This window comes from Cupressus sempervirens, chromosome 5 (genome assembly GCF_028749045.1).
Source record: "Cupressus sempervirens isolate cs-2001-9-10 chromosome 5, ASM2874904v1, whole genome shotgun sequence".
Taxonomy (NCBI): domain Eukaryota; kingdom Viridiplantae; phylum Streptophyta; class Pinopsida; order Cupressales; family Cupressaceae; genus Cupressus; species Cupressus sempervirens.
Genome location: NC_143122.1, coordinates 944,150,567 through 944,167,711, shown reverse-complemented (window position 1 = coordinate 944,167,711; position 17,145 = coordinate 944,150,567). Strand labels below are relative to the sequence as shown.

Genomic DNA, 17,145 nt, shown 5'->3' with positions numbered 1-17,145 from the left:
AAGCATGTATCTCTTTTCATGAGAGTGTTGTTGACCATCGTCTTCATTGATGATTTAGTATTTAATTTTGAAATATTTTCATTGGCTGATTTTTGTATGTTTTATTATGTTCAGGTGTCAAAACCATTGGTGAAGGTTCTATGAATTGTGGATGGGGATAAAAACCCCATGGGGTTTCTATATGAGGCCATTGATAGGGCAAAAGAGGCCATTCAGCACTTGTATAGGTCAAATGAGACCAAATATACACCCATATAGAACATCATTAATCGTAGGTGGAACTGACAACTCCAGCAACACATTCATGCAGCTACCTACTTCTTGAACACCAAGTACTATTTTTCCAACACTTTTAAAGCGGATGCAGAGGTTCTAATTGGCTTGGACACATGTATTCGAAGATTGGTTGTTGATACGGACCTCCAAGTCCTCATACTTGATGAGTTGCAGAGCTACAAGAGGAAAGGGGAAACATTGTTTTCTTCTCTTGATTGCAAACATAGGAGATACACCTTGCCATTAGGTAAAAAAGAACATTCGTTTAGTTTTATCATACCATTTATTTCACTCGTGAAGTTTATTGGAAGTTTTACCAAATCATAAATGGTTTTTTTGATCCTTGGAGATCTGTGGTGGGAAGATTATGGCGCCACAACGCTTAATCTTCAACAGCTTGCCATCCAAATCTTATCGCAGCCTCGTAGTACTTCTGGCTGCAAGAGAAATTGGAGTACTTTCAGAACACACACACAAAGAAATGTAATAGGTTGACTCAAAAGCACCTAAATGATTTGGTTTATGTGAAGTACAACCTTCTCTTGTACGAGACGAAGGTGAAAGAGCAAGCTTCATATAAAGGAATAGACTTGGATGACACTGATCCATATCATTTGGATTGCTCCTAATGATGGTGACGATGCAGATACGGACATGGGTGAACCTTTATTGACAGATGAGCAGTTAGTTGAGTTTGAAAGAGAAGCAGATGATTCGGATGCGGATGTGGCAGCATGTGAGGAGGAACATGAGCTTAGTCATCCATCAGAGGCTTATGTCGAGCATGATGCACCTATTAGGGCACTTGTTGAGGATATTGCCACAGCAACTACTTCAACACCACCCACCTAGCAACAACAATCTCTTTTGAGTTTTATTCGTAGATCTACTTTTAGTTTTCATTGATTCTAAAACTTGAACTTAATATGCATTCAAAAGTAGTAATTTCATGGAGTTTGACTTTTATATGTATTGAACTTATTTATATTCAAAAGTAGTAGTTTCATGGAGTTCGACTTCTATATGTATTGAACTTATTTATATTCAGATAATGTACTTGTTTTAAACTTTTTTGGTATATGATTCTAGCACTATGTTAATCTACTAAGTTATACTTGCTATGAATTATTCTTTAACTAAAAACTTTGATTGATATATGGTGAATATCTCAAACTATTATATATTCTACAAAATTGGTGTGTATGTACGCATTTTTTAGACTATTTTTCAAATGTTTGCTAAAAGTGTTGATTTATTGCCGAATTTTTCATCAAGTTTTTTGTCGATTCCGAGTTTTTCAAAAATTTTGGGCCGGTTGAGATATTGCCAATATCGAATTTTTAAACTATGGTATGAAGCGTGGCAAAGGAATATGTGTTCATGAATCCACCATTTATATTATGAATTTCACAAGTAATGAGGACCTTTATGATCGAGTTGAGGGGAGAAAAGAGTGGGAAGATTTCCTGCAATGAAAGAAAGAATATGATCAGCATTAACATCTAAATCAAATATAAAGATAGCTCATCGAAATCCTTGTATTTTCTTGTTGTCAAGTCGAGAGCTGGGTGATCGGGCACATAAGTTGCCTATCTGAAATCCTTGGCCAAGGTAGTTAGTGAATGGCATGTTTGCCACCATGATCACCAGAGGTCAAGGTGCTAGCAATTGTAAGATAGGCTGATTGGAATGTCCCATTTATTCTCATGAGAGATGGATTCATGTTGAATCACTACTCATGAAACATGGGTCAATGAGTTTGACTCAAAATCACACAGTTAAATCCTGATAGCAATATCACAATTTGACTTGCTGTGGAAATTATCTCCTACTTATCAATTGATGAGCTTAAGGGGCTTTCTAATGAATGGTTCATAAGGCACAACACTTGGTGAAGGCTTTGCAAATGGGGTTGCAAACTTTGGGTTTAACCATGGAGGAAACTCCGTAGTTAAGCGCGCTCAAGTTGGAGTAGTACTAGGATGGGTGACCTCCCGAGAAGTCTTGGTGCTTCACCTCTGTGAGCATCACCTAGATCCAATGAGTGCTAAGTGTTCCATTTATTCTCATGAGAGATGGATTCATGTTGAATCACTACTCTTGAAACATGGATCAATGAGTTTGACTCAAAATCACATTGTTAAATCCTGATAGCAATATCACAATTTGACTTGTTGTGGAAATTATCTCCTACTTATCAATTGATGAGCTTAAGGGGCTTTCTAATGAATGGTTCATAAGGCACAACATTTGGTGAAGGTTTTGCAAATGGGGTTGCAAGCTTTGAGTTTATCCATGGAGGAAACTCCATAGGTAAGTGCGCTCAGGCTAGAGTAGTACTGGGATGGGTGACCTCCCAAGAAGTCTCAGTGCTTCACCCCTGTGAGCATCACCTAGATCCAATGAGTGCCAAGTGTTCCATTTATTATCATGAGAGATGGATTCATGTTGAATCATCACTCATGAAACATGGGTCAATGAGTTTGACTCAAAATCACACAGTTAAATCCTGATAGCAATATCACAATGATTGGAATGTGTCCACAGTCTCAACAATTGACTAGTCGACACTCTAACACCAAGATGCTCAGTGGTTGGAAAAGAGTGTCCTAAGCGAACTCTCAAGGTAGGGAGGGCCTTTCTCGTTGGAGATTGTGTAGGGATACTAAGGGTCCGCGGTTGGGAGGTTAAGCCCATGGCAATGCTTCTCCTCTCTTCCAAATGCCAAGGCTTGTACAACTCAATGACATCAACTGCTTTTGTTTTGGTAACCCTTTTTATGTTTTGCTCGTACTTTATTTGCTATACATATTGCTTCCATCATAATATTTCAGAATTGATTTTGCAAACGGAATAGTAGTTAAAATTGAATGTCATATGAATATGGTAGTTAGATGGATGTTAGTTCCAAAATATTTTATATGTGGTTATAGTTAGTCCGTATTTCCATTTCATTTGAAAGAGTTGAATGACTCAATTAACGGTATCTCCTTTCATTCGGTTAAGAATTGTGATATGTTTTCCTCAATTAAGAATTAATTAGTTTCTGAAATTTTAGTATGTTAAATCCCCGACCATAGATTTCTAGATTACCACATTGTATATATAAATATTGGATATGCCCTATATAAATATCTCATCTCTTTGATGAATATAAACGTGTTCCCTTTTGTTCCTTGATAGTGTGCATGCAATAGCTGTCTGCTTATGGTCCTCAAGTGGAAGCACATTATTGGTATGCATTTGGAAGCAACAAGCCTTTGTCCATGGTCATCCAGGGTTCTACAAATTTGTAGCTCTATGAAAGTTAGTTGAACAAACATTGTATGTAGTAGTGTCACTACAATAGATGGTTGATTGTGTATTGAAGGGAGAGTTAATTTATCACTTGTCTCTCTAATTGTCTCTAACTCTCTCTCCCCTTTTATTTTCCTACATATCTCAAACCATTTTCCTCCAAAACTTTTAAAAATAGAGGTACATTAGTTTTAGACTTGCCTTTTATTCTACATGTAGTTTAGGAAGTAGATTAGAAGAGGAAGACAGACTTCTTTAAAAGTTCATGTGCAAATCACAAAAAATTGTGGAAGTAGTTACGCCAGGCAAGTGTGGAAGCCAGTATTAACAATTTTCTCAAAGACAGCATTCCTAACACGTTCCAAAAAGCATTTGGCATCCATCATAGCCTCCACATATTCCCAAGAAGTCACCTGGATCACTTCAGATGGATCTCTTCTCCCCAGAAAATTTTTGGTATGGAAAGCTAGGATTCATCAAATCTTCAAGAAAATTGGTCACACCTTTGTCCACTGCCTTAACATCTCTCTCCTTCAAGCACAGTCCATCATGTTCCCAAGGTCAAAAAAATATCAAAAAAGTTCTAGTTACCCAAATACCCAGGGCAAAGATAACAGTCTATATCAGTGAAACAAGGAATACAAGCTCTCAGCTGACAGTCGCTGCAATCAAACTATCTCATCGTATAAGTATTGCACATATTTAAATTTACAAAATTATAAACTATATCAGCAAGAACTTTACTTTGAAATTGTAAACTATATCGGCAAGAACTATATAAGTATTCCATGGGTGAAAAACAGTATTGCTGATAATCAAGCTAATCAAAATGTAGGTCTTCCAGCTACTAAACTCTTTATCTGAAGCAGTCAAGCAAGTTCTTAGAGGTTTCTTTAAGTCTTTGCCTCCTCACTTTTTGTTTTGTGTTATGTTTAATTTCTATTTTTTAGCAGGCTTGTTTTGGCAGATGCAAACTGAATCCACCCTCAATCAGTGGGCATGTGCTCTAGCAACACAACGGAAGTTCCTTTCCATGTGTATGTTGGTGCAGCATCACCTGCCTTGCCATATGCTTCATCTTTTCCTTGCCTTATGGTATTAGGCTAGCCAAGGTTCTGGATCAAGAAATATAACTGAAACAATGTAATCTCAGTGCAATCTTCAGCTGAGTTGTATTTGTGCATCAATGAAAAACACTTACTACCAAAAAATATTTATACTTGAATGTGACATCAACACTCATGGTTGTCACATAATTTAACAATTTCTAAGCTGTGACTGTAAGCAATCAATTATAAAGCTCCAATCCACTTACAATTCCAGATCCACAAGTATATTAAAAAAGATATGCCACATCCAAAAGAATTGAAAAACTAATCCTTAGTTGACAAATACTATCCAAGGCAAACAGACTTTTGGAAAGCATGTCATTATTTAAAGGACTGTATAATGTATGCAGTTGAACTTCATAAATGATAAACGAATAACAGTTTGAGAAATATGACAATGATAAAAATTCAAATAGACAGCTCCAAAGGACAGACATGAAAGAAACAAGCACATAGTAAGAAAAATTATAAGAGTTACCAACTAAAGATGCCCTGGTATCAGATTGTTTGTGTTTGAAATCATTATTCTTGGGCTTAAGCTTGTGCTTTGACTCCATAATTGATTTTGAGTCCTTCCTCTCAATTTTCTGAAGCTTTCCCATGTTCACCTGCAAAAAAGTTCAATTTTATTATAAATCAGAGTCAAGGAATGTCTGTGTATGTAAGAACAGTCTCTTGAAATTTAAAAAATGCAACTATTTGCATTACCTGAGATAAAGTTTCATGAAGTTTCTCATTGTTTTTTTTTATCGGTATGAAGTTTCTCATTGTTACTTATAGGAATAAAGCATCATAATGATTAATCTATAAAATATGTCCTTTATTTAATATACAAAATTTGGAATTCCCATTATAACGTATAAAAATGCCCTACATGTCCATAAATCAATTGAATAATTCCAAGAGAAATATGTAACAAATCTTTGTGTAATATTTGAAATGTTCCTTTACGTTATTCCAAAAAAATTGATGGTCACAATCTATTTCACAAGGTTCACCAAATTTCATAGTTGAAGCTCAAATTCCCACAAACAGTTAAAAAATGTATAGAACTCATAACGATCGTGACTAGATTTGTTAGGTAAAGGGAGATTTTATTTTATCACAAAGCATTTTTTATCAGGGTTTCTTAGCACGTAATTTATTCCACAAGCACCTACAGCACAACACATTTCTTCAAGGCATTACAAAAGAGAAACAGCAGATGAAAGAAGTTGCTTTGCAGAACAAGCCACGCAACCATGGGTCACAATCAACATAAAAATTGCACATTGTTGCAGTCCGCCCCGAGTAGACCATAGCAAATTAATAGTAGTTTCATTTTTCTAAATTTTCTAGGTTTTCCATATTCTCAAAATATTTTAAAATGAATTTCATATTTTTATAATTGATGTTGACAAAAAGATAGTATTATTTTATTCATGTTAAATTGTATAAAAATATTATGAATCTATTGTAATATCCAGATTAATAGTTCATTGAATGATTGTGAAAATAAATCATCTACTGAAATTCTTTAAAAGCGCTTTCAAATCTACTAAAATAAAGGTTTTCATCCCTCGGTGAAGAATAAGGGTTTTTGTCATTAACTTGCAAAGAGTATTTAAGGATTTCCACCCTTAAAACTCCTAGGGTCCACCTCCTTGGCTGATCAAGATTTGGGGTTATGTCCAAAACTCACACCCAACTAACAAGCATGGGTCAGCAATAAAACATATACGGCTACCTCAAAAAAATCCAATCTACTACTGATGAACTATACTACCAACAAAAACCATCATTTGTAATGTCCCATTTTTTTTGGAGGAGTTAATTATAAAGTTATCGATTGCAAGGTAACTTTATTAAAAAATAAATAAAAATAAAAATCTTCTAGAGGTTGCTGGAAGAAGTGGAGAAAAAATTAAAAAGAGGGAGGCCGACCTATCAAAGAAAAGAATAAATAGGCATTGAGGGCTCATTGCCTATCATTGAGATTTATTATTGATTTTTGCTTATGTGCATTGTGGAGCCTAGGGTTTCTGCAAATAGTCACAATTGGCCATTGAGAACGAAAACTCTCAATTGGTACGCAATTTTGAGGGTGTGAGAGATCACCTGACTTATTGCAGCTGGGGGAAGGATATTTCAGTCCTTTCATTTGTGCTTAATTGCTGATTTAGAGTTTCCAGTGGAGTTGCACTTTCACCATATCATCTACAACATTCAATTTCCACCATTTGATCAATCCAAGTTCTTTATTTCACTCTGTAGTTGGAACAAGTTCTCAATTGTATACAGCCAGTTAGGGTTTCTTTGTAATGTGCTATGTCATAATGTTTTGGTGCTGAAATTTGCCATATCATTTGTAAAAACATTTGATTTTTATTGAATGAATACATTGGCACTATTATTTCTTTTATTTCAGCTATATATTTTAGCAGTGTGTTAAAATTAGGGTTTGTTTAGTGGCCTATTGATACAGGTCATTACAGTGGTATCAAAGCGGTTTCTTGCCAGCCTGATAGGGTTACCCAACCACCATTTAATTTAGTTTACAAAAGAACCAGCATAACTAAGAATATGGCTGAGAGACATTCTCAAAGTCCATCCAGAAGTGTGCGAAATGATGAGACTTTACAGCAACAGGAGAGGCTTCTACAGTCAATAGAGGCAAGTACACAAGCAATGATGGTTATGATGCAACATTTGATTGGGGAAAATAGGAGGAATAATCATAATAATGACCAGGATGACAGGAACATAGCAGGATCACAACATAGGACACGAACTAGAACAGCTGACAGACCCACACGTCCTACATTCAGAGAAGAAACTCCAGCACGCACACCTGATGCTATGGTAACAGATATTGTAGATGAACTCCGACAAGCAAGGAATGAGTAGGATTCATTACCAGAATATGTACAGGATGGATGGACATTTGACAGGTACCTGAATTATAGAGCTGCCAGGAAGAAGCAAGTAGATAAACACAATGAGTTGCAACAGGTCACCAACAAGTTGGTATTACCCACATTTGATGGCAGTGGGAAAATGACTGCTCGTGCTTGGATTCATAAGGTGGATACTTTCCTATCTCTGAAGACTATGACAGAAATTGAAGCACTCAAGTATGCCACTTTACACTTAGATGGGGCAGCACATGATTGGTGGACACATGGGATGATCACATTGCAACACAATCAGGTAACCACTTATCAAAAGTTTGTGGATAGATTGATAGAAAGGTTTGATAAAAAAAATCCTGAAGTTTATTTCCAGGAGTTAGCCTAGTTGAGACAGTTAGGAGGCTTAGAACAATTTATCAATGACTTCCAAAAGCTTGCAATGATGGTGCCTGACATTTCAAAAAGAGGCTAGTCATTTTATTCACAAAGGGATTAACTGAACCACTCAAGGGGTGGGTAAAGGCCTTTGATCCTCCTACATTACAGGAAGCCATGAAGAAAGCCCGCAGTATGGAACTTGCAGCTCCAGCAAACCGGTTTAGTTCAAAGGGTTCTTCATCATTTAGAGATAACAAAGGGGAATTCAGCAAGGGTAAAGAGAAGGTTAGTGACTCAAAAGACAAGCTAGCTGCACCTTGGGATAAGGAAACACTTAATGACTTGCGTAGGAAGAAGCTATGCTTCTTTTGCAAAGGTCCCTATGAGTTTGGTCATGATTGTCCTATGAAGCCTAAGGGGAAGGCTAACCGGGTGATGTGGGCTTATTATGAAGGTTCAGATTCAGACATCTCAAAGCACCATGATGAGGATCCTGATGAGGTAGAGGGTGAACAAGAAGTAGATAGTGCTGAGAAAAAAGAGCCTCCAGAGATACATTTACAAGAGGCACGTTTGTCTAGTATTCAAAGAGAGGGATCTTTCAGATTTCGAGGAGTCTTGGCAGGACAAAAGATTATTACTCTGTTGGATACAGGTGCCACGCATAATTTCATTGATGCATGATTTGTGGAGAGGCGTGGACTCATTACTGAGGAGTTCGAGGGACTGAGAGTTAAGGTAACTGATGGATATACTCTTCATTGTGATAGGATGGTACGAGATCTACCTTTGCGCCTAAACAACTATGAGTTTAAGGCAGACTATCATGTGGTCAACATGGGTGGCATGGACATAGTACTTGGGATGCAATGGCTACATTCTTTGAAGGAGGTTACCCTAAGATTGGAGGATATGGAGATACGATTCGTGGTGGATGGTAGGACTCATGTGCTGAAGGCTATCCGTAATGGTGATGTTAGGACTATCTCATTTAGGCGGTTGGAGAGATTAGCCAAGCATAATAATATAGAGTGGGCAGCAATATGTGCCTTGATGCCTACCCAGGGGGAGCAACATAAGACTGAATATCATCCAGATATTCAAAAATTGAGAATCAAGTATGGGAAGGTATTCAGCAAGATTCCACCAGGCAAGCCACCAGACAGAGGTATTGAGCACATTATCAAGTTGGAGGAAGGTGCTAAGCCTGTCATGATCACACCATACCGACACCCAAAACGACTCAAAGATGAGATCGAGAGGACCATCAACGAGTTGCTAGCAATGGGACACATCAGACCAAGTAAGTCACCTTTTGCATCTTTTGTTGTTTTGGTAAAAAAGAAGGATGGAACTCTACGAAAGTGTATTGATTATAAAGTGTTGAATAAGAGAACTATAAAGAACAAGTATCCCATTCCACGCATCGATGAGCTGATAGACGAATTGCATGGGGCTTGTTATTTCACAAAAATTGATTTGAGATCAGGCTATCACCAGATCAGAGTTCAAGAGCAGGATACTGAAAAAACTGCTTTTAGATGTCATTACGGTCATTTCGAGTTTGTAGTCATGCCTTTTGGTTTGACTAATGCACCTGCCACTTTTCAGTCCACTATGAACAAGGTCTTCCACCATCAGTTGAGGAAATTTGTGCTAGTGTTCTTTGATGATATTTTGATCTATAGTAGGACATGGCAGGAACATTTAGAGCACTTGGAGACAGTATTAAGCATTTTACAGAGGGAGTCCTTGTATGCCAAGGAGTCCAAATGTGATTTGGGGATGACAGAATTGTTGTATCTTGGACACATCATTAGTGCAGAAAGAGTGCGAATGGATCCTAAAAAGATCCTTGCTATTGTTGATTGGCCACCACCAGAGAACCTTACACAGTTAAGAGGGTTCCTTGGTCTATGTGGATTCTATCGCAAGTTTGTTAGTGGCTACTCACGACATGCAGCGCCCATGACAGATTTGCTGAAGAAAGGGGCATTTGTGTGGACTCGGGAGGCACAGGAGTGTTTTATGCGGTTCAAGGAAATAATGACTACATGCCCAGTATTAGCATTGCCTGATTTCACGAAGCCATTTGAGCTTCAATGTGATGCTTCTGGAGAGGGAGTTGGTGATGTACTCACGCAGGACAAGCATCCTATAGCCTATGAGAGTAGGAAACTCAGAGGGGCTGAGAGATCATTCAGTATATATGATAAGGAGATGTTGGCCATCATGCATGCCAAGGCCAAATTCAGACAGTATCTTGTGGGCAGCAAATTTTGTATTAAAACTGATCATAATAGTTTGAAGCACTTTTTGGGACAGCGAGACCTGAATGATTGTCAGCAGAAGTGGGTGAGTAAGTTACAGGCATATGATTTTGATATCACATATGTTAAGGGGACACAGAATATTGTTGCAGATGCTTTATCCCGTAGGCCACACCTCACTTCTATGATTCAGATATCAGAGGATTGGCGACACTTGATTGTAGCAGAATATGCCAAAGACAAGTGGGCCTCTTCTATAGTGGAGGGGACAACAATTGACACCAGATACACTCTCATAGATGATTTGATCATTTACAAGAACAGGATTTACTTAGTCCCAGGATCGAAAGTGAAGCAATTGATTTTTAGAGCATTCCATAATTCACCTACAGCAGGCCATCCTGGATATTTCAAGACTTACAGGTTAGTACGGGAACGATTCACTTGGAAGGGACTTAAGGCTGATGTTTTGTAGTATGTGCGTGAGTGTCATGTTTGCCAACAGAACAAATAAGAGCACACTTATCCAGCAGGGCTCCTACAGCCACTTCCTATTCTTGACAGGAAGTGGGAGTGCATCTCTATGAATTTTATTATGGGCCTGCCTAGGACCCAGGGGCGTGATTGTATCTATGTGGTGGTGGATAGGCTGACAAAATATGCTCACTTCTTCCCTATCGCTACTACATACTCAGCAACTCAAGTGGCAGAGGTCTTCTTCAGGGAGATTTTTAGATTACACGGGTTGTCTCGGAGCATTGTGAGTGACAGGGACAGCCGCTTCATGAGTCACTTTTGGCAGGAGATATTTCGGTTGTGTGGCACTGAGCTTACACCTAGTACCAATTATCACCCACAGATTGATGGTCAAACAGAGATTGTAAACAAATGGGTGTAAGGGTATTTGAGGAATTATGTGGCAGATCAACAGCGAGCTTGGGTCAGATGGATATATCTCTGTGAATATTATTACAATACTACATATCATATGACTATACAAATGACACCCTTCATGGCACTTTACGGTTATGAGGCACCTAGTTTCTTAGATTTGTTGTTGGGAGACAGTCAAGTACCTCGTGCAGGTGAACTATTACAGGAAAGTAAGGATATAGTTGCTACTCTCAGAGACAACATTGCTAGAGCTCAAAACCAGCAAAAACAGTATGCAGACAAGAAGAGGATTGAGCATAGTTTTGAGGTAAATGATATGGTTTACCTCATGTTGCAGCCATATAAGCAATCCACTCTCAAGAAGAGTGGTACAGAGAAACTCAAGCCACGCTATTATGGACCATTCAAGATCATCAAACGAGTTGGTGAGGTGGCTTATGAGTTGGAGCTTCCCACAGATAGTCGAGTGCACAATGTGTTTCATGTATCACGCCTCAAAAAGGTGTTGGGTCAGAATGTGATGCCTTCTGCAATATTACCTCCCTTGGATGATGAGGGGAAATTGATCTTAGTGCCAGAATTCATTCTGGATAGTGGAGAGAAGCAGCTTCGCAGGAGAGTAATCAGAGAATATCTAGTTAAGTGGAAAGATTTACCTATTGAAGATGCTACTTGGGAGGGAGAAGTGATTTTGCAGCATCCAGCATTAAGATTGCTTGAGGCCAAGCAATTTTAGGAGGGGCGGACTTGTAATGTCCCATTTTTTTTGGAGGAGTTAATTATAAAGTTATCGATTACAAGGTAACTTTATTAAAAAAAAAAAAAATTTTAAAATCTTCTAGAGGTTGCTGGAAGAAGTGGAGAAAAAATTAAAAAGAGGGAGGCCGACCTATCAAAGAAAAGAATAAATAGGCATTGAGGGCTCATTGCCTATCATCAAGATTTATTATTGATTTTTGCTTATGTGCATTGTGGAGCCTAGGGTTTCTGCAAATAGTCACAATTGGCCATTGAGAACGAAAACTCTCAATTGGTACGCAATTTTGAGGGTGTGAGAGATCACCTGAATTATTGTAGCTGGGGGAAGGATATTTCAGTCCTTTCATTTGTGCTTAATTGCTGATTTAGAGTTTCCAGTGGAATTGCACTTTCACCATATCATCTACAGCATTCAGTCTCCACCATTTGATCAATCCAGGTTCTTTATTTCACTCTGTAGTTGGAACAAGTTCTCAATTGTATACAGCCAGTTAGGGTTTCTTTGTAATGTGCTATGTCATAATGTTTTGGTGCTGAAATTTGCCATATCATTTGTAAAAACATTTGATTTTCATTGAATGAATACATTGGCACTATTATTTCTTTTATTTCAGCTATATATTTTAGCAGTGTGTTAAAATTAGGGTTTGTTTAGTGGCCTATTGGTACGGGTCATTACATCATTAATAATCAACTGCCAACACTAAAAGAATGTATGGCACCCAAGTTATGTCTTCAAAATGGTATGAGCTAGATAAGAGTTATACACCCAGCTTAAAACAAATACAAAGTGTTAGCACAAGTAGAGGGGTTTGAACTTTGCATATATGATAATTCTACAATCAAGTAATTTTATTTAATAACCTTAAATTACCCAAACCGACAACAATTTTGATATCATTGAAACCCTTAAAAAACATTGAAGAGAAAAGCCAAAAAAAACTCAAAACATAGGAAAACCAGAATAAGCTCGATAGAAGAGAGAGAAAAATGTTCTCACAACAAGAGATCGCCGGAGATTTCATTTATTTCAGAACAATATTCAAATTTGAAAAAGAATTCAATTAAACTAGATTCAGGCACTCTTCTCTTATGTGGAGGAATCTATGTGCATCACTGCAAACTCCACCAAAAACCTTACAGAGGAATCGAGTGACCGCAGTTTAAATACAGCCTTCCACGGAAAACCTAAACCTTATAGGCACTATTTCTTTAAGAAATTCAAAAAATGGAGTAAGAATCAGAAAGCACGTATTACAATTTCATCAAGCTACATTTTATTTCATTTGTCATCACGTTCAAAACAAAGCTATCCAACACTTGAACTCGAAACAAAGATTTTCGTAGCCTACTAAACAAATAAGTTGTTTTCAGGTGTGGGGCAAAGAATTTGTCCACAGCTAGCAAGTGACTTACCTAACCTTTAGATTCTCCACAAATTGTGTCACGCTGTCTACGATACCGATGTAAAAAAGAACGGAGTTTCCAGGAAAATTTTACAAATCTCTGTCTCAGCCGAACTTTTTCTCAAAAAGAGACACGCCAAAACCACTCTCCTTGCAGTTGCTGCTTCGAGCTATTCGGTTTTGACGGCTACTGAATTCTGAATTATTCCGAAGATTTGACAGCTATCTATTTTTCAACATTCTAAATGAAATTATTTAGTGTAAGTCGGAAAATTTTCAACGTGAGAATGTCTTGTTTCCAAAAAAATGTCCAAGCCTATCAGCTAATAAATCTGTGTTCCCTCCTTTATCATTTTGAGTGATGGTAGCTGCGATGGAGAAGAGATTATAGAGCATAGGTCGAGATTCACTGGAAATTTAAGAGTGGAGAAATGGATTCGGACTTTAACATTCCTGCAAGACGCGCAGATACAGCCAACTGTCGAGGAAATACTCCCTTGAGAAAACGGAGACGAGGTAAGCGTAGTGTCTTGTGCCAAGACGAGTTGCCGCTATTTCCACGTTTTGCTCTTAAAAAAACGAAATGAAAGAACAATGTTTAACTTTTTATCTTATATTTTTTAAGTTGCAGTGCTAGGGTTTAAAGCATATAGTTAAATACTAGCAATCGCACACCTTAGTAAGGTGCAATAGTCACACCAAGGGATATTTAGGAAAATAAGGCAGGTTTATTTTTTAATAGAATATCATAATCTAAATTGTAAACACGAATTAATCGTCACCCTTCCTTTAACACTATTCTTAATCAAAATTGTAATCCTAATTATAATACTAATTATGATTAATCCTTTAATTGTAACTCTTAAACCGTATTGACAGCACTAACCCCAATCTTAATTCTAAACCCCTATTGTAACGCAAGTAGTAATCTCTAATCCAAAACAAAATCATAACTCAAACTCTAGATCTAATCATAACCCTAACCATGACATTAGTATTATTTTGAAATTATATATATAAAAACAATGGCTTAAAAAATGATATAATACAACACATGCTCAAATAAACTCATAAATAAACAAATGCAACTTTCACACTTTTCATTGTTTGTTTTTATTTGTTTGAAACATTTAGATTTGGCTTGAGTGACTATAGACTATATATTATTGAGTTCTTTGTATGTCTTGTTATTTGTGTGTGTTTTGGGAAGGATTATGTGCATGGTCGTCTATAGCTCAACCAATTTATTTGCTATTGTTCATGGTATTGAGTTTAAAAACTATTTACCTAATCTTTATTTCCCAAATCTAGGAAAACTGATAAGTAGGAGATATTTTCCACAGCAAGTCAAATTATGATATTAACTGTGTAGTTTTTTGGTCAACCTCATTGAGCCATGTATCATGTATAGTGATTCACACATGAATCCATCTCTAATGAAAAGACTTCCCTACGAGGTCATTCTAGTACTACAACTCAAACACGGTTAACTACGGAGTTTCCTTCATGATTAAAATGTTTGCTCTTGATGTTCCCTCTCGTGACTATCTAAAATCTCCAGCAACCACATGAAAATAAGAAAAGAAAAGGCGTCGATGGTAGAGAGTTTTCATGATCCAATCATAGCTTGCGATAATAGGGCAATGACGAAGTAGATTCAATTCACAAAATTCAATGTACAAGGTTTGTATTTCCACATTCTTTGTAAGGTAAACTTACAAATGTTGTTGAAACTGTAGAAGGCTTAATGTGGTTGGTTGTTGTTTACAAGGTTTCTACGTTCTCCATTAACGACGATAATTATATCCTAATGCTAAAGTGGAAGCAAATTTTAAGTGAAAACATGATTAGACATGCCTCCACAGAGCCGCTAGAACACGGGGTTTAAGGAAAAGCATAATTGTTTTCTAATTTTCAACAAAAACAGGGAGGGCATTTTACATGAAGCCAACTATAAGTAAGAGTAAAGTTCTTACTACTATATGAAAATAAAACTTCACACAGCTGAAACATATTTAGAAACTACTTTTATTCTGACAAACCAATCCAATTAAAGAGGAACAATTCCATATTCAAAACACAATCACAAGCACTCCATAATTCCAAAACAAAGTTTTTAACAGACCACCAACCAATCGTTTTCCATCAAAATTATAAAAGATCATCTCTTTCTAATTTTAAAAGAAACTAAATTGATACGAATAGATAAAAAGGAACATGGAAAAGAAATTACACAATAGGATGTTGATGCAGGACCATGCACAGTTGGTTTTCCCTATCTTCCCATTTCTGTACTATCGTATCCTCGTATATCCAATTTGAGAGCCCGAGAAATACTGTATGTATACTCATGCCCAGCTCTTGCCAAATAAAAACATTTATGATTCTAAGCAACAACTTTTTAAAATTTAAAAAAAAAAAAAAAAAAAAAACCCTAATTTCCCAAATAAAATACATCTTTAAATAGTTGGAATGGAACGATTTCAAATGCGCATTTGACACCCTCAGGCAAAGGTGGTACTTTTTGAACGATCTAGATCACACGATTGAGGAAAAATGGACGGTTGGCAATGAATCGAAATTGAGCATCGAGAAAGTTTCAATGGTCTTTCGAAACGGCTGATTGTTCAATGAAGTTTTCAAACTCCACTATAGGGGCGTAATTCGGCGTAATGATTAGCTCCTTACATTAGAGGAAAATAAAATTTTCAATCAACATCTTTTTGGAATAAAGGATTGTCAAAACAGTTTTTAGAAGAGGTTGCATTGAATAAGGTCCTTCTTAAAAAAAAATGAATGAAACATATTTAAGCTTTTAGATTTTTCTTGTTTTTTCATTATTATAAAATGCAATATCTAATCTAGTTATTTTAGATTAAATGCATATAGAGATATCATTTTATTTGTCTTTTTTATTTATTAATAATTTAATTTTATTGTCTTTAAATAAAACTAAAGTGCATATTTTATATTCTATTTAATAATTTAATATCATGATTTGTATTATATATTTTTTAAGGTGTAAACAATTTATAAATTTCAAATAGAAATAATAATTTGAATGCATATAATTATATGAAATTTATATTATGTATCTATTATAGAATACTTTTTGATATAATAGTTATTAATATTTTTAATCTATATAATATAAAATTATTGTTGATTAATTTGCTATTAGGATTTAAATAAAGCTATTAAATATGCTTTGACTATTGAAATTTAAAAGCTAAAGATGAAAAAAAAGAAAATAAAAATAAAAAATTATTAACTTTGGTCATTCTTCTTCTCATGTGAAGACTGTTCAACTATACTTTTAGTTTAAAAATTAAGTTTTCATAGTTCAAGTTATTGAATGTTGAAAACTTATAGATTTGACTTTTACATACGTTTTGTGTCCACATTCAAGATCATACTACATGATTCATCATTAATGAAATGAGGTAAATAATTTTAGGTTTCACTACTTAATAGAAAAAGGTGACCAATTCAAAAAGAAATGGAAAATAAAATAGATTTTATTACTGGTGTCAAAGAAATAATTAATGCAATCATAACCATATTATTACAATGCCATTGCCTTCAAAATATTTATGATTCTGAGCAACAAAAATAAAAATTTGAAACCCTAATTTCCCAAATAGGAGAATGATTTCAAATGCACATCCGATAGTCTCGGGCAAAGGTGGTATTTTTTGAACGATCTGGATTACACCATTGAGGAAAAATGGACAGCTAGCAATGAATCAAAATTGAGGGCTAAGAAAGTTTCAATCATCTTGCATTGTTGAAGTAGCATTCTCAATCGTTGATTGTTCAATGAAGTTTTCAAACTCCAGTATAGGGGCGTAATTTAGTGTAATGA

The 17,145-nt window shown here is 36.1% G+C and overlaps 1 protein-coding gene across 2 annotated transcripts in view; it reads right to left on the bottom strand.

The window, feature by feature from the left end:
* NOF1 (U3 small nucleolar RNA-associated protein) overlaps positions 1-13,860 on the bottom strand; it is a 341,291-nt gene extending 327,431 nt beyond the window's left edge. Inside the window, exons 1-2 of one of the 2 annotated variants that reach the window (XM_089833039.1) lie at positions 13,291-13,860; positions 5,161-5,290 (exon numbers count right to left, since the gene is read on the bottom strand). In XM_089833039.1, coding sequence (XP_089689165.1) covers positions 5,161-5,284 — 124 coding nt within the window. In that variant the 5' untranslated portion in view covers positions 5,285-5,290; positions 13,291-13,860. The remainder of the gene's footprint in view (positions 1-5,160; positions 5,291-13,290) is intronic. The other variant, XM_089833040.1, reaches the window with a different exon arrangement.
* Positions 13,861-17,145: the final 3,285 nt, after the last annotated feature.